The sequence below is a fragment of the Ailuropoda melanoleuca genome, chromosome 4, assembly GCF_002007445.2.
Source record: "Ailuropoda melanoleuca isolate Jingjing chromosome 4, ASM200744v2, whole genome shotgun sequence".
In the NCBI taxonomy this organism is placed as follows: domain Eukaryota; kingdom Metazoa; phylum Chordata; class Mammalia; order Carnivora; family Ursidae; genus Ailuropoda; species Ailuropoda melanoleuca.
In genome coordinates, this window is record NC_048221.1 from 59,434,974 (window position 1) to 59,461,805 (window position 26,832).

The 26,832-nt window shown below is 42.5% G+C and overlaps 1 protein-coding gene and 1 long non-coding RNA gene across 2 annotated transcripts in view; one reads left to right on the forward strand and one right to left on the reverse strand.

Annotated features, from left to right (window-relative positions):
* Window positions 1-15,227, forward strand: part of LOC117801942 — a 111,577-nt gene extending 96,350 nt beyond the window's left edge. The window contains exon 3 of the long non-coding RNA XR_004624811.1: window positions 15,152-15,227. This is a non-coding gene — a long non-coding RNA (uncharacterized LOC117801942). The remainder of the gene's footprint in view (window positions 1-15,151) is intronic.
* LOC100467202 (sulfotransferase 1C2) lies at window positions 11,329-26,484 on the reverse strand. Its single transcript, XM_002930286.4, has 7 exons — window positions 26,313-26,484; window positions 25,742-25,867; window positions 18,836-18,933; window positions 15,114-15,240; window positions 14,569-14,663; window positions 14,257-14,437; window positions 11,329-11,500 (listed from the first exon to the last, which is right to left on the reverse strand). Exons 1-7 carry the CDS (start codon window positions 26,461-26,463, stop codon window positions 11,388-11,390), a joined length of 891 nt encoding a protein of 296 aa, XP_002930332.1. The 5' UTR covers window positions 26,464-26,484; the 3' UTR covers window positions 11,329-11,387.
* Between the last annotated feature and the right edge of the window lie 348 nt (window positions 26,485-26,832).

Genomic DNA, 26,832 nt, shown 5'->3' on the forward strand with positions numbered 1-26,832 from the left:
TCTCTTTGTTCAGGGTATAGAATAATATTGTTTGTTTCAGGCTAATACTGAATCTTCTGACAAATTTCGAGGACTCTAGAGACCCAAGCCTGGGTCTCTTTACTTCCATTCTCTCTGTCAGAGGACCCAAGGACTCAATCTGTTTCATTTCTTTTTGAAAACTGACATTGCCCAAATTAATTCTCTGTGTTAGTAGTAATAATATGACTATCCCTACTACTAATACTAATTACAACAAAACAAAACAAACAAAAAAACAAGGTTTACTGAATGCTTACCAGCTGGCTAGCTGGAGACTGTCCCAGGGGCTTTATATGCTCAGCTCATTTATTCCTCAAATTTTATGAGATAGGTATGGGTCTGACACCAATTCATGAGTGTTTTTTTCCTACACCACCAGGTAATTCTCCAGCACCAGCAGGATGTCTTACAATTCAACTCGATTCTGACACTATCTACATGGAGACAGTGTCAGATCCCACAGATTAAAGACTCAATCCCACAAGGCTATCCTCCCTACCCCTATCTGAGCTATCAATTCCAACTCCAGGTTGTTACCCAGGCTTCTGACCTACTGGCTATAGATCAGAAGTTCCCATGACCTCCTCCTTGGGTTCAATTAATTTGCTAGAAGTGGCTCACAGAACTCAGAAAAACATTTTCCTACTAGATTACCAGTTTATGTAAAAGAAACTCAGGAATAACCAGAAAGAAGAGATATATAGAGCAAAGTATGTGGGAAGGAGCTTCCATGCTTTCTGGGTATGCCACTTTCACTACATCCAGAGGTCAGGGGTGGTTCTCAAAGTTCCAACCTTCCAATCACATTGTTGGTTCTCTGGTAACCAGCTCCCCTTCCTAGATGATTTAGGGAGTTTCCAAAAGTCACTTCATTAACGTAACAAAAACACTCGTGCTTCTCTCATCACTTAGGAAAGTCCAGGGTTTTAGGAGCTCTCTGCCATGAATGAGATGAAGACCAAATATACATTTCTTATTATAAATCATAATATCATAGTCAGTATGATTAGTGACCCCATTTTCCAGATGAGGAAACTAAAGCCAGAGAGGTGAGGTGACTAACACAAGGCTGTGCATCTAATAATTGAAAGAGCAGGGGCTCAAACACCTGCCGTGGGTTCCAGAGCTTGCTACACTAGACCACTTCTCCAGGATGACAGTCATTAGCACACCCTTTCACTTGACCGGGAAGCTGAGCACATGGACACTTTTTATTAGAAAGTTTTATTGCTATTCACTGTGGGGAAGTAGTCATGGGACATCATTAAAACAATTTAAAATTTACAACAATTTAAGAAGTCTTAGCAAGTTCTGGCCATCTTTGTGGCTAAGGTTTGCAGATTCCCTTTCTTGGCATGGAGCTTATGCAAACCTCCCCTGCTTCAGCGCCAGCCCTTCACTAGGTATGATGTTCTCATCAGCTCCTCCTAGACTGGCCTGAGGGCAGGCACATCGCAAGCTGCACTACAAGAGTGAACTAGACTCCTAGCCCCCACTCACTGTGAATTTCTGGAGACTTCCAGAATGAGTGATGCCCATCTCCTTGCTAAACCCAAAGGAAACTTTTTTCTTTCTTTTCTCTTGTCCTCTCTATAAGTTGGCCACCACTGATCACTCCCTTCTTGATTTGTTCCCCCTCTCTTAGGTTCCTACATTCATTTATTCATTCATCAAATATTTATCCAGCACCTGTTAGATACTGGGTATATAATACTGAATAAAACAGACATGATCCCTGCCCTGAGTGCACTTAAATTCAAATGAAGAAGTCAAAGAATAAACAATTATTCTAATAATTAATTGAGTACACTGTGTTTTGTAGGAATGGGAGAATTTTTGAAAGCTCCTTGGAGACACCCCTACCTCCCAAGCCATCAGAGAAATGAAAAAAGGGTTCATTGAAAGGACACCAAGGAAGTGATGAGATGGTGTGAGCTGAAGCACAGATGGCATGGTCAGCCTTGGATGGGAAGGGGGTCCTATCTGTCCCAGAGACCAGAGGGGAGATCCAGATAGTCACTAGGGGACTTGGGGGGGCTCAGGCTTTGAGAAGTCAGAAGAGAGTTTGGCATAGAGACAGAAGGACATGGGGAGGCAGTGACTGTTCTGGTTGATGAAAGACACCGGAATTTGCAGTGATTTCTGTAGCATTCTTACACAGTTTTTGTCTGGCAGGTCTACAGCTTAAAAGGAAGAAAACTAAAAGTGAATCGACTCAGACCTGGGCATTTACAAGTTAAAGACAACAATTAAAAAGCAGAGTAATTGGAGGACACCAGAGTGGCTCCATTGCTAAAGCGTGTGCCTTAGGCTCAGGTCATGATCCTGGGGTCCTGGGACTGAGTCCCACATTGAGCTCCCTGCTCAGTGGGGAGCCTGGTTTCCTTCTCCCACTCCCCCCTGCCTGTGTGCTTTCTTTCTCTCTGACAAGTAAATGAATAAAAAATCAGAGTAATTGGAAGTGATGGTGACTGAGCTGGAAAGAAGTGATTTCAATTCAGACAGGAGATTATTGGTATTTAAAATGTCTGAGACACAGCAGTTGGTTGTTCCTATTTAATCAACCCTTCCATTGAATGCAGAAAGGCTAGTCTCTCCATGAGCCATGGAAGAATTTCTAAGGGCCATGGAAGCTACCGGGACTCAGATTTTTGAATGATGTGAATTTTTTTGGTTTTATTTCATTTTATTTATTTTTCTTTTTTTAATAATAATATTTTTTTATTATGTTAGCCACCATACAGTACATCCCTAGTTGTTGAGGTAAAGTTCCATGATTCTTTACTTGCGTATAACACCCAGTGCACCATGCAATACATGCCCTCCTTACTACCCATCACCAGCCTATCCCACCCCCACCCCCCTCCCCTCTGAAGCCCTCAGTTTGTTTCTCAGAGTCCATAGTCTCTCATGCTTCATTCCTCCTTCTGATTACCCCCCCTTTCTTCTTTCCTTTCTATTCCTACCAATCTTCCTACTTCTTATGTTCCATAAATGAGAGAAATCATATGATAATTGTCTTTCTCTGCTTGACTTACTTTGCTTAGCATTATCTGTTCCAGTGCCATCCATGTTGCAGCAAATGTTGAGAAATCATTCTTTCTGATGGCTGAGTAATATTCCATTGTATATATGGACTACATCTTCTTAATCCAGTCATCTGTTGAAGGGCATCTCAGCTCCTTCCACGATTTAGCTATTGTGGACAATGCTGCAATGAACATTGGGGTGCATATGGCCCTTCTCTTCACTACATCTGTATCTTTGGGGTAAATACCCAGTAGTGCAATGGATGGATCATAGGGTAGCTCAATTTTTAACTTTTTAAGGACCTCCGCACTGTTTTCCAGAGTGGCTGTACCAATTTGCATTCCCACCAACAATGTAGGAGGTATCCTCTTTCTCCACATCCTCTCCAACAATTGTTGTTTCCTGCCTTGTCAATTTTTGCCATTCTAACTGGTGTTAGGTGGTATCTCAGTTTGGTTTAGATTTGAATTTCCCTGATGGCTAATGATTTTGAACATTTTTTCATGTGTCTGTTAGCCATTTGTATGTCTTCATTGGAAAAGTGTCTGTTCATATCTTCTGCCCATTTTATGATTTGTTTATTTGTTTCTCGCGTATTGAGTTTGAGAAGTTCTTTGTAGATCTTGGGTACCAGTCTTTTTTTTTTTTTTAAGAAGTTGACTTGTAATTTTTTTTAAAGATTTTATTTACTTATTTGACAGAGAGAGACAGCCAGCGAGAGAGGGAACACAAGTAGGGGGAGTGGGAGAGGAAGAAGCAGGCTCCCAGCGGAGTAACCTGATGTGGGACTCGATCCCAGAACACTGGGATCACGCCCTGAGCCAAAGGCAGACGCTTAACAACTGCGCCACCCAGGCGCCCCTGGATACCAGTCTTTTATCTGTAGTATCATTTGCAAATATCTTCTCCCATTCTGTGGGCTGCCTCTTAATTTTTTTGACTGTTTTCTTGGCTGTGCAGAAACTTTTTATCTTGGTGAAGTCCCACAAGTTCATTTTTTCTTTTGTTCCTCTTGCCTTAAGAGATGTGTCATGAAAAAGGTTGCTGTGGCCGATGTCGTAGAGGTTGCTGCCTATGTCTCCTCTAGGATTTTGATGGATTCCTGTCTCACATCGAGGTCTTTCATCCATTTGGAGTTTATCTTTGTGTATGGTGTGAGAGAGTGGTCAAGTTTCATTCTTTTGCATATAGCTGTCCAATTTTCCCAGCATCATTTATTGAAGAGACTGTCTTTATTCCACCGGAAGTTTTTTCCTGCTTTGTCAAAGATTAGTTGCCCAAAGAGCCGAGGGTCCATTTCTGGGTTCTCTATTCTGTTCCATTGGTCTATGGGTCTGTTTTTGTGCCAGTACCATGCTGTCTTTGTGATCATAGCTTTGTAGTACAACTTGAAATCCCGCAATGTGATGCCCCCAGCTTTGTTTTTCCTTTTCAAGAATTCCTTGGTGATTCGTGGCCTTTTCTGGTTCCAAACAAATTAAGGGCTGTTTGTACCAGTTTTCTTTGAAAAATGTCATTGGTGTTTTGATCAGGATAGCATTGAAAGTGTAGATTGCTTTGGGTAGCATGGACATTTTAACTATGTTAATTCTTCTGATCCATGAGCATGGAATATTTTTCCATCTTTTTGTGTCTTCTTCAATGTCTTTCAAGAGTGATTGGTAGTTTCTAGAATATAGATCCTTTACGTTTCTGGTTAAGGTAATTCCGAGATAATGTACGATTTTTGGTGCTATTGTAAATGGGATGGATTCCCTAATTTCTCTTTCTTCAGTCTCATTGTTCGTGTATAGAAATGCAACTGATTTCTGAGCATTGATTTTGTATCCCACCACACTACTGAATTGTTCTATAACTTCTAGTCGTTTGGGGGTGGATTCTTTTGGATTTTCCATATAGAGTGTCATGTCATCTGCGAAGAGAGACAGTTTGACTTCTTTGCCAATTTGGATACCTTTTATCCCTTTTTGTTGTCTGATTGCTGTTGCAAGGACTTCTAGTACTATGTTGAATAATAGTGGAGAGAGTGGGTATCCTTGTTGTGTTCCTGATCTTAAGGGAAAGGCTTCCAGCTTTTCCCCATTGAGAATGATATTGGATGTAGGCTTTTCATAGATGGTTTTTATGAGATTGAGGAATGTAGCCTCTATCCCTACACTCTGAAGGATTTTAATCAGGAAAGGATGCTGTATTTTGTCAAATGCTTTTTCTGCATCAATTGAGAGGATCATATGGTTCCTGAGACTTTTCTTGTTGATATGATGTATCACGCTGACCGATTTCCGAATGTTGAACCATGCTTGCATCCCAGGGATGAATCCCACTTGGTCATGATGGATAATCCTTCTAATGTACTGTTGGATCCTATTACCTAGGATCTTCTTGAGGATTTTGGCGTCCGTGTTCATCAGAGAAATCGGTCTGTAATTCTCCTTTTTGATGAGGTCTTTGCCTGGTTTGGGGATCAAGATAATATTGACCTCATAGAATGAGTTTGGTAGCTTTCCTTCTGTTTCTATTATTTGAAACAGCTTCAGGAGAATAGGTATTATTTCTTCTTTGAATGTTTGGTAGAATTCCCCAGGGAATCCGTCAGGCCCTGGAGTTTTGTTTTTCGGAGGGTTTTTAATCACTGCTTCAATCTCTTCATAAATAATTGGTCTGTTTAAAAAATCAATTTCTTCCTGTTTCAATCTTGGTAGTTTATAGGTTTCCAGGAAGTCATCCATCTCTTCCAGGTTGCTTAATTTATTGGCATAAAGCTGTTGATAAAACTTTCTAATGATACTTCCTATTTCATTGGTGTTGGTTGTGACCTCTCCCTTTTCATTCATAATTTTATTAATTTGGGTCCTTTCTCTATTCTTTTGGATAAGTCTTGCCAGTGGTTTATCTATTTTATTCATTCTTTCAAAGAACCAGCTTCTAGTTCTGTTGATCTGCTCTACTGTGCTCCTGGTTTCTAATTCATTGATCTGTGCTCTAATCTTGATCAACTGCTTTCTCGTGTGTTCTTGTGTGGCCTGTTCTTCTGTTGCTGTTCCAGCTTCTTGAGGTGAGAATATAAAAACTACATTTTAGATTTTTTCTATTCTTTTGAGTGAGGCTTGCATGGCTATGTATTGTCCCCTTAGGACTGCCTTTGCAGTGTCTCCTAGGTTTTGGACCGTTGTGTTTTCATTCTCGTTGGTCTCCATAAATTGTTTAAATTGATTTTTGATTTCCTCATTTATCAAATCATTCTTGAGCAGGATGGTTCTTAGTTTCCTAGTGTTTGAGTTTCTTCCAATTTTTCCTTGTAATTGAGTTCCAATTTCAAAGCATTGTGGTCTGAGAATATGCAGGGAATAATTTCAGTCTTTTGGTATTGGTTGAGATCTCTTTTGTGACCCAGAACATGGTCTATTCTAGAGAATGTTCCATGGGCATTAGAATAGAATGAGTACTCTTTGGTTCTGGGGTGTAGTGTTCTATATATATCTATGAGGTCCATCTGGTCTAGTATGGCATTCAAAGCTCTTGGTTCTTTGTTAATTTTCTGTTTAGGTGATCTATGTATTGATGATAGTGGAGTGTTGAGGTCCCCTACTATTAACGTGTTTTTATCTATATGTCTCTTTATTCTGGTTAAGATTTGGCTTGTGTATCTTGCTGCTACCTTGTTGGGGGCATAGATATTTATAACTGTCATATCCACTTGTTGGATATATCCTTTAAGAATAATATAGTGTCCTTCTGTATCTCTACAGTCTTTAGTTTAAAATGCAATCTGTCTGATATGAGAATTGCTACCCCACCTTTCTTTTGAGGTCAGTTGGCATGAAAGATGGTTTTCCATCCCATCACTTTCAGTCTGGATGTATCTTTAGGTTCAAAATGAGTCTCTTGTAGACAGCAAATGGATGGGTCATGTCTTTTTATCCAATCTGCAACCCTGTGACATTTTATGGGAGCATTTAGGCCATTCACATTGAGAGTGATTATTGAGAGAGAGGATTTTAATGATGTCATGTTGCCTGTAAAGTGTTTGTTTCTATAGATTATAACTTTCTGTTCTATATCACTCTTGGAGCCTTTTTACTTTATAGAACCCCCCTTAATATCTCTTGTAGGGCTGGTTTCATGGTTATGAAATTGGTCAGTGACTGGCGATTCTGGAAGGTCTTTATCTCTCCATCAATTCTGAATGATAGCCTTGCTGGATAAAGGATCCTTGGCTGCATGTTTTTCTGTGAAAGAGCTTTAAAAATGCCCCCTAAACCCTTTCTCTCATTCCAGGTCTGTGTAAGCAGGTCTGACGTAATCCTGATACTTTTGCCTTGGAACGTGAAAAATTTCTTTGCCCTGGCCGCTTTCAATACTGTATCCTTGGATCTAATATTTGCGAATTGCACTATGATGTGACGTGGTGTAAGTTTGTCGTGGTTGAATTTGGGAGGGATCCTCTCTGCCTCTTGGACATGAATGCTTCTTTCCTTGGCTAGATTAGGGAAGTTTTCAGCTACAATTTGTCAAATATCTCTTCAAGACTTCTGTTTTTCTCCACCCCCTCGGGGATGCCGTTGATTCTGACATTGGAACTTTTCATTGAGTCAGTAATCTCCCATAACCTACATTCTTGAGATTGGATTTTTTTGAGCCAAATTTTTGTTTTAGCTTTCTCTTCTACCATCCCGTCCTCCAATTCACTAATTCGTTCACTGCCTCATTTACCCTGGCAATCAGAGCATCTACTTTTGACTGCATTTGATTCATAGCATTTTTAATTTCTGCCAGATTTGCTCTCATTTCCCCCCTTAGAGATTCTATATTCTCGTTAATATTTTTGTTAATATTTTTTTCAAGTCTACACATCATCTTGACCATTGTTTCTCTGAACTCCATTTCTGGTAATTTGGTTATGAGCCACAGACTCATTGTCTTTTCTTTGCTGGGGGGGGGATTTCTCCTTCTTGTCATTCTGATGAGGAGAGGTTGCGGGGTTGCCCAGAGCCCAAATTATTGACCAGGACCCAGGCTGTGTGCTCTTGTTTTATAGGCACCTTAGGGGTGTGGGCTTCTTGATTTTTCACCCTGCCTTCTGGGGGAGGGGCCTGCCACACTGATACTCAGGCAACCCTGTTTGGGTAGAATTGCGCCATCTGCTGCAAGGGGGAATAGGGATGGGCGCAATGTGAGCCTGTATTTCCGGGCTTTTGTTCTCTGGAGGCCTTCCCTGGCAATTTTCTGTGCAGCTTCTGAGAGAGCAGCAGCGGCCGAATCCCAGCCTCTGTCTGAGAACAGTGGGGATGCAGTCCGCTCTCCACTGAGCTCTTCTGGGCTCTTTAACTCTGTTTCTATTGGTGCTCCTAAACCCTGCAGCATCCTGGGATGTGTGCCCCACAGCCGGCATCCCAGTCCTCACTTCCAGGGCCAGCACATCTCTGTCCTTTGTGTTTCTAACACCGTCAGCCACCAGCCGCCCCGCGCATGCTCCGGAACTCCGTTTCAGTGTGGTTAGCATGTGAAAATTGACAAGACAAGAAACAACAAATGTTGGAGAGGATGTGGAGAAAGGGGATCCCTCTTACACTGTTGGTGGAAATGCAAGTTTGTACAGCCACTCTGGAAAACAGTGTGGTGGTCCCTTAAGAAGTTAAAAATAGAGCTACCGTATGATCCAGCAATTGTACTACTGGGTATTTACCCCAAAGATACAGACGTAGTGAAGAGAAAGGCCATATGCACCCCAATGTTCATAGCAGCTTTGTCCACAATAGCTAAATTGTAGAAGGAGCTGAGATGCCCTTCAACAGATGACGGGATTAAGAAGATGTAGTCCATATATACAATGGAATATTACTCAGCTATCAAAAAGAACGAATTCTCAACATTTGCCGCAACATGGACGGCACTGGAGCAGATAATGCTAAGTGAAATAAGTCAAGCAGAGAAAGACAATTATCATATGATTTCTCTCATCTATGGAACATAAGAACTAGGATGATCGGTAGGGGAAGAAAGGGATAAAGAAAGGGGGGGTAATCAGAAGGGGGAATGAAACATGAGAGACTATGGACTAGGCCGGTGATAGGTATTAAGGAGGGCACATATTGCATGGTGCACTGGGTGTTATACGCAAGTAATGAATCATGGAACTTTACATCAAAAACTAGGNTTAATGAATCATGGAACTTTACATCAAAAACTAGGGATGTACTGTATGGTGACTAACATAGTATAATAAAAAATAGTATTAAATAAAAAAATAAAACCAATATTAACAATTAGGGAAGAGTGTAAATTTCCATTTTAAAGATATTATTTAAAATCAGCAATCTATTTTCTATAACAAGAAAACTTTGCACTTACCCCAAAAAAATGTATACCTTGCAGTTCACACTTCTTTAAAATACACTATTTTAAATTCTGAATACAAACAAAAACTCCGAGGAGTCACAAAGAATGACAGAATTGAAGAAATTCAAATTTTGCTTCTTTGTTCTTAATCACTATGCTATCATTGTTTGTTCTGAATCTACTACTGTTTAAACACAGGGATATTCATATACAACAGGGACACAAATTGTACCTGAAGTGAACTTGAAGGATCCTGCACTGTAATGAATTTACCCTGCAAGGAAGCAGGCCTTGCTGCATCTGTGTGTTAGTTACAGACGCTGGCTCTATGCCTGGTGTTCTCTGAATTAACTTCCAGACAGAGTTAAATAGACATGAACCCAAACAGCAAAAAATATTTACAATCTAAAATTTCCAACTGTGGAGGATATAGACAATTTTTTTACACAATAAAAAGGTGCTAATTTGAAGTTATATAGATATGACTAAAACTTGGTAGTAACCAAGCAATTATTTAGAATTCAGGGCTAATCGGGGCACCTGGGTGGCTTAGTCAGTTAGGTGTCTGACTCTTGATTTTGGCTCAGGTCATGATCTCAAGGTCATGAGACTGAGCCCCCTGTGGGGCTCCTTGCTGGGTGTGGAGCCTGCTTGGGATTCTCTCTGTCCCTCTCCCTCTGTGCCCCCATCTCAAAAGAAAGAAAGAAAGAAAGAAAGAAAGAAAGAAAGAAAGAAAGAAAGAAAGAAAGAAAGAATAGAATTTAGGGCTAATAGAAGATCTTCCTCCTTCACCCCAGAGTATTTTATCACTGAATTGATTAGAACTGCCAGAGGAGGATGATGATAAAAAGCAGTCAGAATTTTAGTTGGCTTAATTCAGCCTCTTATTGCCTTCTTCTGAGGTAAACTGCTCCCACTGCCCTCAGCTTTGGAATGCCACTAGTTGGGACTTCAAGTTGGGAATTTGTGGTCTGAAATGTACGAACCTTTCTGTAGTTATTCATCTATGCATTCGTTTGCTTATTTACCAAGTGTTTGCTGGACACTTATGTACCATGCACTGCAGTACATGCTGGGAATAAACTGTTGAATGAGACATGGAACCAAATATTAAAGAATTGATGGTCAAGTGGGGGGCTATAGACGAGTAAATCAACAAATAAATGTGAAGCAACAGGGCTACAACAGGGTAAATATGGGAAACCAGTGAAAAGGGCATGTAGTTTGGTAATGTGGGCCTCTGGAGGGCATAGCATTGCAGCTGAGACTCTCTCCAAGTCTGACAACCATGCCTGGGCTAACTTCGTTGGTGCTGCTCCTCTGTCTGTGTTTTCTGTTTTTACCAGGATACAACTGTGGCTCCTGAACAGACACCCTTGAAATTTCTGTTTCTGTAATTAAGCACTATGACTCTTAATCAGGTTTTTGTCCTCTGGCATCCTCCTCCATGAGCTTCCCTTTTCTTCCTCACCACCACCAGGGATAGCATTTGGAGCATGTTTTCTCAGGGCTGGCTGCACCAGGACTGCCCTCAAGGTGCACCTTCCATGGTAATCTGGTGGAACCCCAGAACCTAGCACAGCTGGAGTTTTCTTTGAATGGCCGGGACAGATGTCAAAGATTTCATATTATCAATATAGATATAACCTAATATTTGCATATTTCTACCCAAGGTATTTTATATTACAGACTAAAAAAGTAGGATGCACTTTCTAGAATAATGGAAACCTAAAAAATCCTTAAAGTATTCAAGTCTTATATTTTACTTTGTTTATTAAGTCACTTTATTTCTTACTTTGGAAAGAGTGGTTGAGAAAATAAGCATTAAACACTATCCTTCTGGAAAATAAAGCTGCTATATACTGTTAATAATCACAGAGACGGTAGTACCATAACTGTATACTTTTACAAAATGCTTTCAGAGTTTCTTTGGGTTGGGCTGAAGGGCTGAAGATGGCTTCCTCATTCTTGTCATCCACTTCCTATGTACATCTTGCTCAGAGTTCTGTGAAGAAATTTATTGATGTTCCTTCCATCTTTTGCCTATAGATTTCATCAAATCTCTCATTCTGAGCCACGGTGAAGTGGTTTTTCCAATCCCCCACAGTTCCTAGAAGAGGAAAACCAAGATGGGGTTGTCACTCTGATTGAAAGTTTCTGTGGCCCGACAACATGTCTACCTCACTCCACCTCCCCTTCAATGCATACCCATCCACTGCAGCTCTCTCTTCTGAGAAGGGCCCTGGGGTGCTCTGTGCAGGGGGTGGGATCCTAGCTTGGCAGATAATTCATACAAGGCCACTGGTGCCTTGGCCCCACCTGTGGTATATTCACATAATGGACTACTGCACAGAAATGAAAAGGAATGAACTACTGACACAGCCCCATGGAGGAATCTCAAAACATTACATTGAGTGACAGACACCGGACACAAGAAGGTATTTACTGTATGATTTCATTTATATGAAGTCCAAGAACAGGCAAAATCAAACTGTATTGACAGAATTTAGAAGGGTGGTTGTATTCGAGGGTAGAGAGAGACAGGAAAGGGCCATGAGAAGGAAAGTTTGAGACATGAGAATGTTTCATATCTTGATTGGGGTACTTGTTATATGGGTGTATACATTTTTCAATACATTCAACTGTATACTTACTTTAAAGCTGTGCATTTTTTGTATGTAAGTTACATCTCAACAACAAAAACTTTTGGGAAAAATGTGAATGAGATATTACTGTGTATGTATGAGCTTTTTCACCAAGCAGTAACTATTAAAATAATGTTAAAAAGGGGAAATACTCTGTCCTCCCTCTGCCTATTCTGGAAAGTCATGCAACAGAAATAAAAGGATTGGGGCATACGAACATGCATACAAAGATGTTTACTATAGCATTATTGATAAAGACTGAAAAAAAATAACTGTAGTGCCCTTCACTAGGAGAATAGTTGAATGAGTTATGATATATCTATTCATACTCTGGTACAACATGAGACCACTAAAAACGGTGAGCTACATGGACCTACATGCCTTGCCCTAGAGGGATGTCTGACTTTCTGGTAAATGAAGGTGTATATTATGACCACATTTAGCCTTCATCATGGTATATATCCTTGTTTGCACATGTATGAGCCTGAGGGATTGAGGGTGTATAGAAAGATAGGTATGTATGGATCTAAAAAAGGGCTTCTTGCTAAATCATCACCATTGAGAAAAGGAATGGCATTGTTTGGTTTGCTTCACTAGCATGGGATGCTGTTGTAGATTCTAAAATGCAAAAAAATACTTCTCCCTCTTTGCTTTCCCTCTCTCTCTCTCAAATACATAAATAAAATCTTTAAAAAGGGGGGGGCGTCTGGGTGGCTCAGTAGGTTAAGTGTCTGCCTTTGGCTCAGGTCATGATCTCAGGGCCCTGGGATTGAGCCCTGTATCAACCTTTCTGCTTGGTGGGGAGTCTGCTTCTCTCCCTGTGTTCTCCCTTTCTCTCTGTCTCTCAAATAAATAAATAAAATCTTTAAATTTTTTTTAAGATTTTTTATTTATTTGACAGAGATAGAGACAGCCAGCGAGAGAGGGAACACAAGCAGGGGGAGTGGGAGGAAGAAGCAGGCTCATAGCAGAAGAGCCTGATGTGGGGCTCGATCCCAGAACGCTGGGATCACGCCCTGAGCTGAAGACAGACGCTTAACCGCTGTGCCACCCAGGTGCCCCAATAAAATCTTTAAAAAAATAAAATAAAATGCAACAAAATAAACCAATATATTAAAAAAAGAAGACAAGTTGCAAAGCAGTAACACACCATGGTTCCCCTGGTGTGAAAAAGAAGTCCCTGTTTTTGTTTGTTTGTTTGTTTTTAGAGAGGAAGAGAGAAGGGGGGAGGGGGAGAGAGAGAGAGAGAGAGAGAGAGAGAGAATCTCAAGCAGGCTCCACACCCAGAATGGAACCTGGCATGGGGCTTGATCTCACAACCCTGAGATCAGGACCTGAACCAAAATCAAGAGTTGGACACTTAACTGACTGAGCCACCCAGATGCCCCAGAAGTCTGTGTTTTTAAACAGAGAGGGAGGGGACTTCCATATTGTTGGTGGTCACTTCTGGGGAACAGGGTTTTGGTGAAGAAAACTTTTTAAAACATAATTCCATATAGATCTAATTTTTTACAATGATGTATTACTTTTAAATTAAAAAACTCTAAAACTTTTTTTTCCACTCAAAAAAATATTAGCTGCGGCACTTAGAATTCCTCTTTTGGGAACTGGAACTAAGAAGTACTAAGAGAACGAGGCAGTGTTCAACAGTAGTTATAGTTAGAAGTCATGATATAGAGTAGGTCTGAGCCATGATCAAGACCAAGCTATGAGCAGAAGCTGAGTGAGAAAAGCTATAAAGTAGGGAAAAGGTATAATGGGCACAGAGACAGGAAGCTGATCAGTGGAGGAAGGTGCTCGTAGCAGATATGTGGAAGGCAGATAAGTGGTGGAGACATCGAGCAAAGAACTGTACCCTCCTGCTGCTGAGGTCCTGACCTTGAGATCCAGGGATCCCAATGGTGGCTCCTGCTCTTAACTACCTGTGAGAATACATTACCCTTAACACCTGCACATGACCCCTCCCCAAAAGGCCCTCGTATTGGGGCCAGCCAGAAGGATTCTCTGTTTTCTTGCAACAAGATACCCCAGAGAGCTCTCTTCTGTAGCAAGATCAAATTCCCATGTTATTAGCAGCAGATTATTTTTAATAGGCTAAATGTTCTGTCTTGAAACTAATAAAACCTAACATCTTCTTGCTAAGAAGCATACAATATATTACAAAACAAACTAAGTGTTTGATTTATGTTCATATTTATATAGTATTTGAAGCCACACAAACCTTTTCTCATGAAGGGGGAAATGGACTGGTCCAGAATAGATTTAGGAACTGTGGAACGATTTGTCATGGGATTTTCTTTCATTTTCTCAAATGATGTCTCCTGGACAATTTTATCTAGCACTGTTTCATCCAAGTTCTTTCCCATGAACTGCATCACTTTCTGAATTTCATGCTTTGGGTCCTGTGGTGACAGTGACATTGCATTGGAATGGAAGAAGGTATCAGGACACCCTTAAATTCTTCAGGATGTTCCTCCCAGAAGTGCAGCCCTGAAATAGCCTGGAGTGATTCTTCCAACGGGCTTTTACTCACCCGTTTTATGTCCTCATAGAAGAGGAAGAGAACCTGGTATCTGTCTTTTATGTCCCACCATCCCTTCACATGGTCATACCAGGAACCCCAAGCCACTGTAACAGACACAGGAGACAGAACAGTCTACAAAAGGATCACACAAAACCTCAGATATGCCCTGAGTCCTGATGTGTTTGAGTTGGAGGGTGAGATGGTATGGTCCAGCCGTGGGGTAATTTATTCCAACATGCTACCTAAAGTGGCTTCATATTTATTGTGTATAATCATATATGCCCTGGTATTGGGATAGGGATACCCTTTGGAATGCGGGTGACTCTACAGGTCAAGTGACCCAGCACAAAGGCTTTCAAATTGGGTGAGAGATGTTTGCTGGGACTGTGGATATTCACTCTGAGCTCAGTCAGCCTGCTCCTCCCAGTCCCAGTCTGAGGTAGGATATGCCTAAGGAGGAACACAACCTTCTAAGGAGTCAAAATGTTATGCTTGATTCCTAGACTGAACTTACCTGGAGTGGGCATGCAAAGATATGAAGGATTATTCTTTACCTTTTCCACTGATGAAGGTTTCGAAATACTCTTCCCAGGTACCAGGATCAGGAAGAATTTTATTCATCCTTTGGAAATGGTAGTAGGAAACCATGCAGTCTTTGGCATTTCGAGCTACATAAAGGAACTGTGGGGTAAGGAGAGGTGGGTAAAAGATGGTATGAAAAGTGAATTTTCACAGAATTCACTCAGGTGAATTCCAGGCCAACAGCAGCTTTGCACACCTGGCTCAACTCTCCTGTGCTGGCAGTTCGACTTGGCTGGTGACCTCCTCCTCCTCTGGCTGTCCTTGCTTCTGTGCTGATTCCATTTGGCCTGTGACCCTCATCTTCCTCTGGCTGTCCCTGCTTCTCTGCTGATTCTCCTCTTTATTCTAAACTCAGTTCTAATACGTAGCCTGACTCCTGATTGTCCCTTTAGTTGTCTCTAGCAACTATGGGATCTGAAAGCATTCCACAGGCATGCTAATGATCCTCCTAATACCTTCATCTCTGTTTCCTGGAAAAGCAGGATGGCTTCATGGTCTTATTTTTTTCCCTATTCTCATCAACTGTATTATTTTCATCTCAAATGACTTCAACTCTTGCTCTACAAAGCACTCTGTTTAGGTTTCATTTTGATAGCAACTTGTATCCATCTACCCGCCCAGCCTTGAACTTTATCCAAATTTGACTTTATTTATTTATTTATTTATTTATTTATTTATTCATTTTCATAATAATATTTTTATTATGTTAGTCACCATACAGTACATTCCTGGTTTTTGATGTAAAGTTCGATGATTCATTAGTTGCGTATAACACCAAGTGCACCATGCAATACGTGCCCTCCTTACTACCCATCACCAGCCTATCCCATTCCCCCACCCCCCTCCCCTCTGAAGCTCTCAGTTTGTTTTTCAGAGTCCATAGTCTCTCATGCTTCATTCCCCCTTCTGATTACCCCCCCTTTCTTTATCCCTTTCTTCTCCTACCGATCTTCCTAGTTCTTATGTTCCATAGATGAGAGAAATCATATGATAATTGTCTTTCTCTGCTTGACTTATTTCACTTAGCATTATCTCCTCCAGTGCCGTCCATGTTGCAGCAAATGTTGAGAATTCGTTCTTTCTGATAGCTGAGTAATATTCCATTGTATATATGGACCACAGCTTCTTAATCCAGTCATCTGTTGAAGGGCATCTCGGCTCCTTCCATGATTTGGCTATTGTGGACAATGCAGCTATGAACATTGGGGTGCATATGGCCCTTCTCTTTACTACGTCTGTATCTTTGGGGTAAACACCCCAGTAGTGCAATGGATGGATCATAGGGTAGCTCAATTTTTAACTTTTTAAGGACCTCCGCACTGTTTTCCAGAGTGGCTGTACCAACTTGCATTCCCACCAACAATGTAGGGGGGTCCCCTTTCTCCACATCCTCTCCAACAATCGTTGTTTCTTGCCTTGTCAGTTTTTGCCATTTTAACTGGCGTAAGGTGGTATCTCAGTGTGGTTTTGATTTGAATTTCCCTGATGGCTAATGATTTTGAACATTTTTTCATGTGTCTGTTAGCCATTTGTATGTCTTCATTGGAAAAGTGTCTGTTCATATCTTCTGCCCATTTTATGATTTGTTTATTTGCTTCTCGTGTATTGAGTTAGAGAAGTTCTTTGTAGATCTTGGATACCAGTCTTTTATCTGTAGTGTCATTTGCAAATATCTTCTCCCATTCCGTGGGCTGCCTTTTAGTTTTTTTGACTGTTTCTTTAGCTGTGCAGAAGCTTTTTATAAGATTGGTGCTTTGCATCCCAAAGCAGGGACCGTGGTGATGAAGCTGAAGGCCACAAACCTGGGAACAGTAGGAGAGGGAGAAATCTTTGCTTGTGAGGGTCAGTCCTGCAGGTGCAGATTTGGAGATGGGATCCTAATGCACGGGAGGAGCAGAAACCCTGCCCAAGGCCAGCAGAACAAGAAGCAATCAGGGAGATGATAAGGGACATGGCACCTCCTCCCTCATCCACAGCAGGCTTTCTGTCCCCATGGCCACCCTGCTGCCACCCACGAAACTTGTTCAGCCTCCCCAGTGTCCTGGCCCCTCTGAGGTCCTGTGTGCACTGTGCCCTCCCCAGTCCCTGGGGGAGAACCAGCCAAGGGCTGGCAAACTGGAGACCGATTGTTGAGTTTTTATAGCAAATGCTTATATATTGTTTCAGTTACAGAAATCCTATTTATTTAATTTAATAAGAAATTCCATTTTAACTATAGTGTCCTAAGAAGAATAAAAATAAAAATAGTGTCTTATTACTTTCCCTTATTTTTGATTCAATCTTTCATTTACTTACACAACTTCAACATTCTTCTTATATTTCTATATCTGATCATTTTAATATCTGAAATCCTTTTTGTAATTTATACCATTTGTACAAATTGTAATGTGAGGTAGTGAATTCAAGCAGGAAACATTGCTGCCTAAGCTGAAGCTGTGTCCTCTCTGTGTTTGTTTCTGCAGGTCATCCTGGAGATGCTGGCAATGGCAACGACCTTATGCTAGTTTCTCAGCTTGGGTCTTCTTGGACAATGCAAGAATTGCAATGTTGAATCTCTTCCCTTGAGAGAGGAGGCCTATGGCCACACATTGTCAGGGCAGCTGAGAGCCCAGGTCAAGACAAAGAGGTTTCCTCACATCTGCCCTCCACCCATCCATCGAGGATGAAGCCCTTCAGCTGTCATGTTCGGTTCCTCACTTTTCTGGTTCTTTCTTCTCTGGGCTTTGGCCCCATGCAGTCACTGAAACTCATGCTGCTGGATTCTCCATCAAAGAGGTCATCAAATAAACTATAGCACAGCTCCAGTCTCAGTGACCTCTTCTCTAGTTTCAGCTCCCCCTTTATTGTGGAACTTAGGGATTTCCTTTACTCTCTCTGGATCTCAGTTACACATTTACAAAGGAAACTTTTTATGTGTTATGTTTTATTGGTAGGTGTTTCATACAGAAGGTTTCAGGGAACTTAGTCGCCTATAATCTGGAAATGGTGGGTTCTTGTTTCCTTATACAACCTTACTGAAAGGATCATATAATTGCTATTGTTCCCTAGAAATACACCCTTCTTAGCCCTTTGTTCCCTTCATTTCCACCTTTGAGAAAACTTTCTTACCAATGCTGGCTGACACCTCAGTTTCTTCCTTACTTGCCTCCATTCACTCTACAGCCACTCACTCGTTATTCATTAAGCAAGCACATTTTGAACATCCTGTATGTGCCAGGAACTGATTAGACACTGGAGTGCAGAATAAATAAAGTCCCAGAATAAATAAAGCTAAGAGCCCAGAGTTAACAGAGGCTGAGGCGGGGTGTTCCCCTTAAGAAATATTGCTCCATCTATTTACCCTTTTAAATGATCTTCAGGGTTTTTTTCTTTCCTCTGAGTTTTTCTTCTCTGCTCTATTGTAAGTCTTAATTGCCCCAATCCATGGGTCACTGTGGATGCTCACTATCTCTAGTTCTCTCCAAAAATTCAGTCTGGCTGTTGCTTCCATGTCTTGCTTGAAATCGTTCAGGTAAATATCCTGCTGAGTATAGATAGAACTTTACATTTTATCTTATTGCTGATCAACAGTCAACACTTCAGAGATGGTGGAGGAGTAAATATGATGACACTGTGGTGAGTTAGTGACTGGGGGATTTGCTCCCAGGAGAACTAGTCTCCCGCCTGTCCCCAGGGAAGATGTTGGCTGTCTTACCTTGCAGTTGTTTTTCCAGAAAGAAAGAGGCAACAGCTGAGTTGGAAGGTGAGTCCTTAGTATCCGTGGAGAGGGCATTACTTTGGCTTTTTCCACCCCTTTAAAGTAAACCAAGAAGAAACGTCTGCATAGTACAAGTACTGGATGGGGGAACTTATATTCCAGGCTCTGTCCAGAATGTCCCATCACCTCCCATCTTTCTCTTTATCTCTCAACTTTCCTTTGGGATTTCATAATGAGATTATTGAGATTACCAACACTTCTGTAGACTCCTACAGTTTGAGAGTTGGAAGGGAGCCTATATTAATCTGTCACTTTCAGGATGAGGAGATGGAAGCTGAGAATGGACAAGCTAGGTCTTCTGGCAGAGCAGGGCAGGGGGGTGGTGGTGAGGGGTGGTGCAGAACACAGGCCTTTCTCACCTCCCAGCCAGTGCCTATTCCTGCATGTCTGATCATGTACCTGGCCTATGTGCTAGTCGTTTGTTTCATGTCTAAAAATATATGTACTTGATGGCATGTGAATCATGATTTCCATTCTGTACTCTAAAACACTGACTGGGCACCTACTCTGTGCAAACATTGTGTTAGACTGAGGTTAGGGGATATGAGATAATAGAAAATTTATATTTGTCTTTGCCCCTGGTTCTTGGCACAGAGCTCCTGAAACCCCTGTTGATAAGGGTGATTAGGAGTGTCCTGTTCTTTTTTTTTTTTAAGATTTATTTATTTATTTGAGAGAATGAGTGAGAGAGAGAGAGAGAGAGCAGGGGGAGGGGGAGAGGGCAAGGAAGAAGAATTCCAAGCAGACTCCCCATTCAGTGGGGAACCTGATGTGGGTTTCCATCTTATGATGTCGAGATCATGACCTGAGCTGAAATCAAGAGTTGGATGCTCAACTGACTGAACCACCCAGGTTCACCTAATGAGGTGACTCCAGGTGGGCTTCTGGATGGGGGCTGGTCACCAGCAAGACCTGTTATGATTAGAAGCTTAGAATTTTCAGCCCTTCCCCCCATTCTCCAAAGAGGGAAGAAAGGCTGAAAATGGAGTAAATGATGGATCGTCGCTGTGTGATGAAAGCTCCATTATATCCCCAAAGTCCAGGGTTTGGAGAGTTTCCCAGTTGGTGAACACATGGAGACTGGGGGAAGTCCTGCCTGCAGAAGGCATGGAAGCTTCTCATCCTTTCCCTATACTTTGTCCTGGAACAATCTCTCCCCTCTGCCTGAGGAGGGTGTTGTGGGAACACCTGATTAGTAGACAAGTTGGACGGAAGTTGTGGGTAACCTGCGGTTGGCTCATGAAGTACAAGGAGAGCAGTTTCGTGGGACTGAGTCCTTAAGCTGTGGGATCTGATTCTATCTGCAGGTAGGTAGTGTCAGAATTGAGTTGAATTGTAGGACACCTGGCTGGTGTCAGAGAAAATCTGTTGTTGGTATGAAGGACACCCCCTCTCCAGCCCACACATAAAATTGGAATTGGGGCCTGAACCTAATACAGGGGAAGAGGCAACAAAGTTAAAGAAGACACGCTCCTTCTCTTTAAGAAGCTTCTGTTCTAGTGGAATCAGAGGCTTATGCAAAGTGAGCAGAGTTAGTGCGGAGAAATGAATCAGCATCAACAAGTCAGGCTCTGCAGCAGCCTTCCACACTGGCTGTCCACATCTCTTCTCCCTTGAGTACTGAGCTGAGCTGAGCCTGCAGTCAGTGCTTGGTTTTCCAAAGATGGGTGTGGGGTAGAAAGGAAGGTGCGGAGGAGATGCCTACCTTTCTTAACCCCTAACAGACAACCTGGGAATGCTGTTTGACTTTTAAAAAGCGGGATCCCAGGGAAGGTCACTCTCAGTGCAAACTGCCCTCTGGCTGATGTAAATTGTACATGTGGTCTGTCTGAGCATTATGGCTTTGGTTATTCTCCCAGGCCTGGGGAGGAGGAAGAATCTCTGTAGGTCCCAGTAAAGAGGAGGAAGACAGGGCCCTTTACCCTGGGAGGGAGTAGGTCTAGAACTGCTCTTGTTCCTGGTGTCTTCAAATAGCTGCTGCTTTGGAGCAGCTCAGACCATGTGCCTCTTCTGTTTGGTGGTTTTTCTCCTTCTTCTCAAGGTGGTTTTTCACACTTGCTCCCCAAGCTGTATGTTTGAGGGGAGGGATTTGAGGTGGAGTTGAAAGGAGGTGCTTCATTCTGGTCATCTTTGATTTTGCTTACTTTGTATGTTGGGAATCCCTAATAGTTTTTAAAAATTGTGGTAAAATACATATAAAGTAAAATTTGCCATCTTAATCTTTTTAAAGAGTACGGTTCAGTAGTGCTAAGTGCATTGACGTTGTTGTGCAACAAATCTCCAGTACTCTCCATGTTGCAAAACTGAAACTCTGTACCCATTAAATACTAACTCCCCGTTCCACCCTCCCCCAGCCACTGGCAGTCACCTTTCTTTCTGATTCTATGAATTTGACTACTCTGGATACCTCATATAAGGAGAATCATGCAATGTTTGTCTTTTTTTGTGACTGGCTTATTCCACTTAGCATAATATCTTTAAGGTTCATCCATGTTGTAGCAGGTGTCAGAATTTCCTTCCTTTCTAAGGCTGAATAATTTTTCACTGCATGTATGTATCACATTTTATTTGTCCATTCATCTGTCCATGGACACTTGGGTTGCTTCCTTCCTTGGCTGTTGTGAATAATGCTGCTATGAACATGAGTGTGCAAGTTATCTTTTTCCAGTCTCTGTTTTTAATTCTTTTAAGCATATACCCAGAGGTGGAATTGTTGGATCATAGGGCCCCGATAATTTTTTTTAAATAAAAAGATCCTGGTACTGAAAAGAAAATTAGAAAACCACCGGTCTGTATTTAAAGTCCATATTTCTTTTTTTTTTTTAAGATTTTATTTATTTATTCGACAGAGATAGAGACAGCCAGCGAGAGAGAACACAAGCAGGGGGAGTGGGAGAGGAAGAAGCAGGCTCATAGCAGAAGAGCCTGATGTGGGGCTCAATCCCACAGCGCCGGAATCACGCCCTGAGCCGAAGGCAGACGCTTAACCGCTGTGCCACCCAGGCGCCCCTAAAGTCCATATTTCTTAGCAAGACCTGTAAAACTGTCCTCTCTCTAGCGGCTTCCACCATGTTTCCTGCTCACATATTACCCTTCAGAGCTATTTACATTTGTCCTGCTGCTACAGGCCTCTCATCTTTCTTGTCTACATCTCTGGGCAACTGGTTAGTTCCACTCCCTCTTTAAGAGTCTCTCCAGACACTTCCACTGCTAGCAATATGGTGGCCTGGACGCTATGAAGACCTCTCCTGTAATAAAACCCCTGCAAAATCTGACTAAAATACCACAAACATCCTTTAAATGCATAATCATCCTTTAAAGGAAACAAACTAAGGAGGCTTCCAGGGGCCCAAGTACAGAGGGAGCTGCAAGATAGAGAGGTGAGAAGGAAGAAGAAGAGAGAGGGAAGGTTGTGATCACATGGGCATGTTTGCCCCTCAGTTCCGGGGCCCAATGACCCCTGTGTAGAAAGGAGGCTGGTAGGCTTGGGCTTTCCTCCTCCTACATGCAAACCTCCTGGCAGGCTTGACCCAGCTCTGGCTTCAAACTTTGCTGCCAAAGAACCCCTACAGCAGAGAGAGATTCTGCGGGTTTAGGACTTTACATAGAGCATTCCATCAACGTTTTCTTTCACATGTTCAGGTAAATTATACATTTTCTTCTCTCTCTCTCTAACTCTCTCTCTCTCTTTCTGTCTCACATCAATGCCCCAGAAGAGCTGGTTGGGGTGGTCTCATTCCCTTGACACTCTGCCATGAGTGCTCAGCCTCAGGGTAAAGAAGTGCAGGAAAGAGTGTGCATGAAAACACCTGAGGTCACAAAGTCTATTCCTGAGCCTGCCCTGTGGAGGAAGGGAGCCAATGGAGTCATTTTCAACCCTCATCATCTGCACGAGGAACTTGCAGTCCGGCAGGAAAGACACAGCATCAGCAGTAGCAGTTGTAACTGCAGCTGTCACCTTCTCCAGGCACTGGTCTTCAGGCACATTCTTTGCCCTGACAGTGGTATCCTATGCTAACCTCCACCCAACATACCCACTGCTTGTCATCACATGGTCTGCATTTGCCTTCTTCATTGGACCATGAATTATTGAGAGCAAGTGGACATGTGGAGTCTTATAAATGCAGCCCGGGGCATGTAGTATAAATGCTTGTTGAGCTGAGGGGGTTATTCCTAGATCTCACCTGTACACAGTTAGCTCACACACACACACACACACACACACACACACACACACACACACTTTCAAATTTTTCCCAGCCCTGCTCTCATTAGGTCACTATGCAATACCTTTGATGTCAAACATCTCTGTAGCTAGGAGTTGGTGCAGGGGGTGTGGAAGGAGGCCTGGGAGGGAGACTGGCCATGTGGGACACAAGCTTGCACTACATCCAGCAGTGTCTGCCCACTCCTGAACCCTCTAAGGGTGGTTGGTATACTTGACCAATTCCCATCAGTCTATTTCAGCAACCACCTTGCCCTCTTAATGGTAGCCCTTACCTCCAGTGGCAGGGACCATCTACCCTGAAATAAAACCACTGCCCAGCTGAGTCTCCACCTGGCCTCTGTCTGTTTGTGGCTGGAAAGACTATAAAGCCTGTAACTGTCACCTTTTTGGACGTGGGGCACCTTGGTTTTTAAAGAACCATCTTGGTTTGTATATGATGTGCCACTCTGGGCTATTGGTTATTATCCTTTCTTGAATTCTGCAGCTGCTGGCATTGCCTTAAGAGAAGCTCTATCCTGTTTCTTATGCTAACTTAGTGATTCCACACTGTGCTCCCCACTGCCAAGAATGCCTCATTAGAAGTCATGCTTAGGCTTTTTGTTCTCTCTTTAATCTCCCAAATTGTCAGAGGTAAGACAATGGTGGCAGGGGTGGGATGTAGAAGTGAGATCAAAAGCTGGGCTTGGATGACCCAGGGGACACATGCCCTCGTAGGGCAAAGGATGTAGCCTAAGAGGAGGTTAGTAATACCCAACACTTAAATAGGATCTACTCTGTGCCACGCACTGCTCTAAACTTTCTACACATATTAACTCATTTAATCCTCACAATGACTTTTCGAGGTAGGCACTAATTCTACTAACATCTTGCATCTGAGGAAACTGTAACACAGAGAGTAAGTAACTTGTGAAAGTCACTGAGTGAGTGGTGGCATCAGGACTCAAACCCTAATTGTCCTTAACCATTATGCCATCCTGCTGTTAAAGGGAGCAGAAGACCAGACACCAACAAGAGTGGAAGGCCCTGACTACACACAGAGTGGGATCACGGTTCCGCAGTCAGAGAGTGCCCTGTGTGGGGGGTCAGAGACCCACAGGTAGTTCAGAGAAAGGGCCAGACCAGGCACTGGATTGCTAAGCTAGTCGTCAAACAGACAGACAGGAACCGAGGACCAGAGGAGTCTGAGCAGTTGGGTAAGTAGAACCATAAGGACAAGCAAATGTCTCAAGGCTGTTCTAACCTGGATGCACCCTTGTGCAGGTTACAGGTCTTATGGGTGTCAGATCAGGAACTTCTCTAACTTAAGGTATTGGTAGATTTATCAGACCTCTGTCCACAATTGCTCCAGGTTAGACTTCAACCCTTGAGTTGTATTGCCTATAATTTTGTAGCTCTAGCTAGGTATGTTTTCAATTTTTTATTCTGCTGACCTATGCAATGCGGAAACATAGAGAAGTAGGCCTTCCTCCTATCTTTGTTCTGCAAAATGTTTCCAGCAGCTGCCAGTTACCTGGAATGGCTTCTTTTGCCTTCTGGTTGTCTTTTTGTCATTTTTTTTGGTGCGAAGAAAAACATTTCTAGGTTGAGTATTACCCTAAAAACTTTCCCTATAGAACAGAAATAGTTGGCTGCAAATGCATTATGTTTGCTAATTATCTGGCACTTCCTTGGCTGTATTGAGCATTTGTATGGGTGAAGTAAGGAGAAGAAAGAGTGAATTGTTCCATAAATAGCTCTCCAACCTCTCTCTATGTGTTCTACAGCAGCAATGGTCAGAGGGAGCATTTAAGAAGAAAAGAAAGCAGATTCCTTTTTACTTGGTGACTCACTTTTGGCAAATAACCTTAGGTAATATGTAGAAAGAATCAAAGAGGAAGAAAGGAGGAGGAAACAGATGGTGATAGAAATGAGAGTGAGAACGAAAGCAGGAGAGAGAGAGAGAGGAGAAAAAAGAGACAAAACAGAGGAGAGAAAAAGACAGAGATAGGAGAGAAGAAGAGAAAAGAAGGAGAGCCACCAGGATGCCCTTCAGTAGGTGAATAGATAAAAACACTGTGGTACATCTAAGCACTGAAAAGTACATCTAAGCTCTCAAGCCATGAAAAGACATGGAGGAAACTGAAATGCACATTACTAAGTGAGAGAAGCCAGTCTGAAAAGGCCATGTACTATATGATTGCAACTATATGACATTCTGGAAAAGGCAAAACTGTGGAGATGGTAGACAGATCAATGGTTGTCAGGGGTCGGGGAGTAGGGAGGGTGAACAGGTGGCACACAGAGGATTTTTAGGGCAGTGAAACTACTCTGTATTGTAGTACAGTGCTGGATCCAAGTTATTGTACATTGGTCCAAACCCACAGAATATACAACATCCAGAGCAAATCCTAATGTGAACTATGGGCTCTGGGTGATTATGACATGTCTGTGTAGGTTCATCAATTGTAACAAAGGCACCATCTGGAGGAGGGGTCAATATTGATAATGGAAAAGGCTGTGCATGTGTGGAAAATCTCTGTGCCTCTACTTTGTTGTAAACCTAACACTGCTCCAAAAAATAAAGTCTTAAAAGAAGAGAGAGAAAGGAGCCAGGGCAGGAGGAGGGGAGCTCTCACCAGAGGGCTGGGGTGGCCGAGCCCATTCAATGAAAGGATGGCGGTGTTGAATGATGGCTCTCTGACATTTCTCTACATCTCCATTCTGCTCAATCATGTCCACAATCTCCTGAATCCATGTGGTCCCTGGGGCCCAAGTGGAAAGGATGAGAAGAACAAACTTAGACAATCAACCTTAAGTGTCTAGGGGAGAAAAGGGGACGTGGAGACTGATGATATTTGGTTCAACCTCCCCCCAGGTCAAGATCCTGTCAGCCACAACAGATGAATGTCCATGCAGGAAAAACCCACAAGGTCTCTATGAAGGGAAAAAGCAGCAGAGGCAAGAGCAGTCACCCAAGAGCAGTCCATGACAGAGCACAGCAGGCCAGGTCCTCTAACACCGTTATGCTTGACCCCAGATAAACCCAGGAACACAAAGCATCCCGAGATTGTCTTGTCATGGAACAGTGAGAAGCAGCTTTCCTTGAATGAGTGCAAACACCGTGTGAAGGGGGATTCTAACTGATGTGAGCAACCCTTGCTGACTCCACAAGCCAAAGTTTGGTTGTCCGCCTGACCCCATAGTCACCTGATTTAGGGTAGGTACAGATGAGGAGATCATCCGGCTTGGCCTCAAAGTTCTGGATCTGGCTCCAGTTGTCCACAGTGCTAGCCTGCAGGGGGATCCCTGAGACCTCTCTCAGTTGTGGCTGTCCCTCCAACGATGTAACTAGGGCCATACTGTCTTGCAATGGGAGGGGGAGTCCCTGCAGGCAGAGGATAGAGGGGACTTTTAAAACAATGCGGTAAAATACACATAACATAAAATTTACCATTTTAGCCATTTTTAAGTACACTGTTCAGTGGCATTAAGTACATTCTCATTGTTGTGCAGCCATCACCAACATCCATGTCCAAAGCTTTTTCATCTTCCCAAAATAAAACTATGCCCTTAAACACTAACTCCGCAGTGTCCCCTTCCCCCCATCCCCTTCTACTGTCTGTTTTTTCATCCTTTTGTGATTGGCTTATTTCACTCAGCATAATGTCTCCAGAGTTTAGTCATGTTGTAGCATGGGTCAGAATTTCCTTCCTTTTTGAGGCTGAAT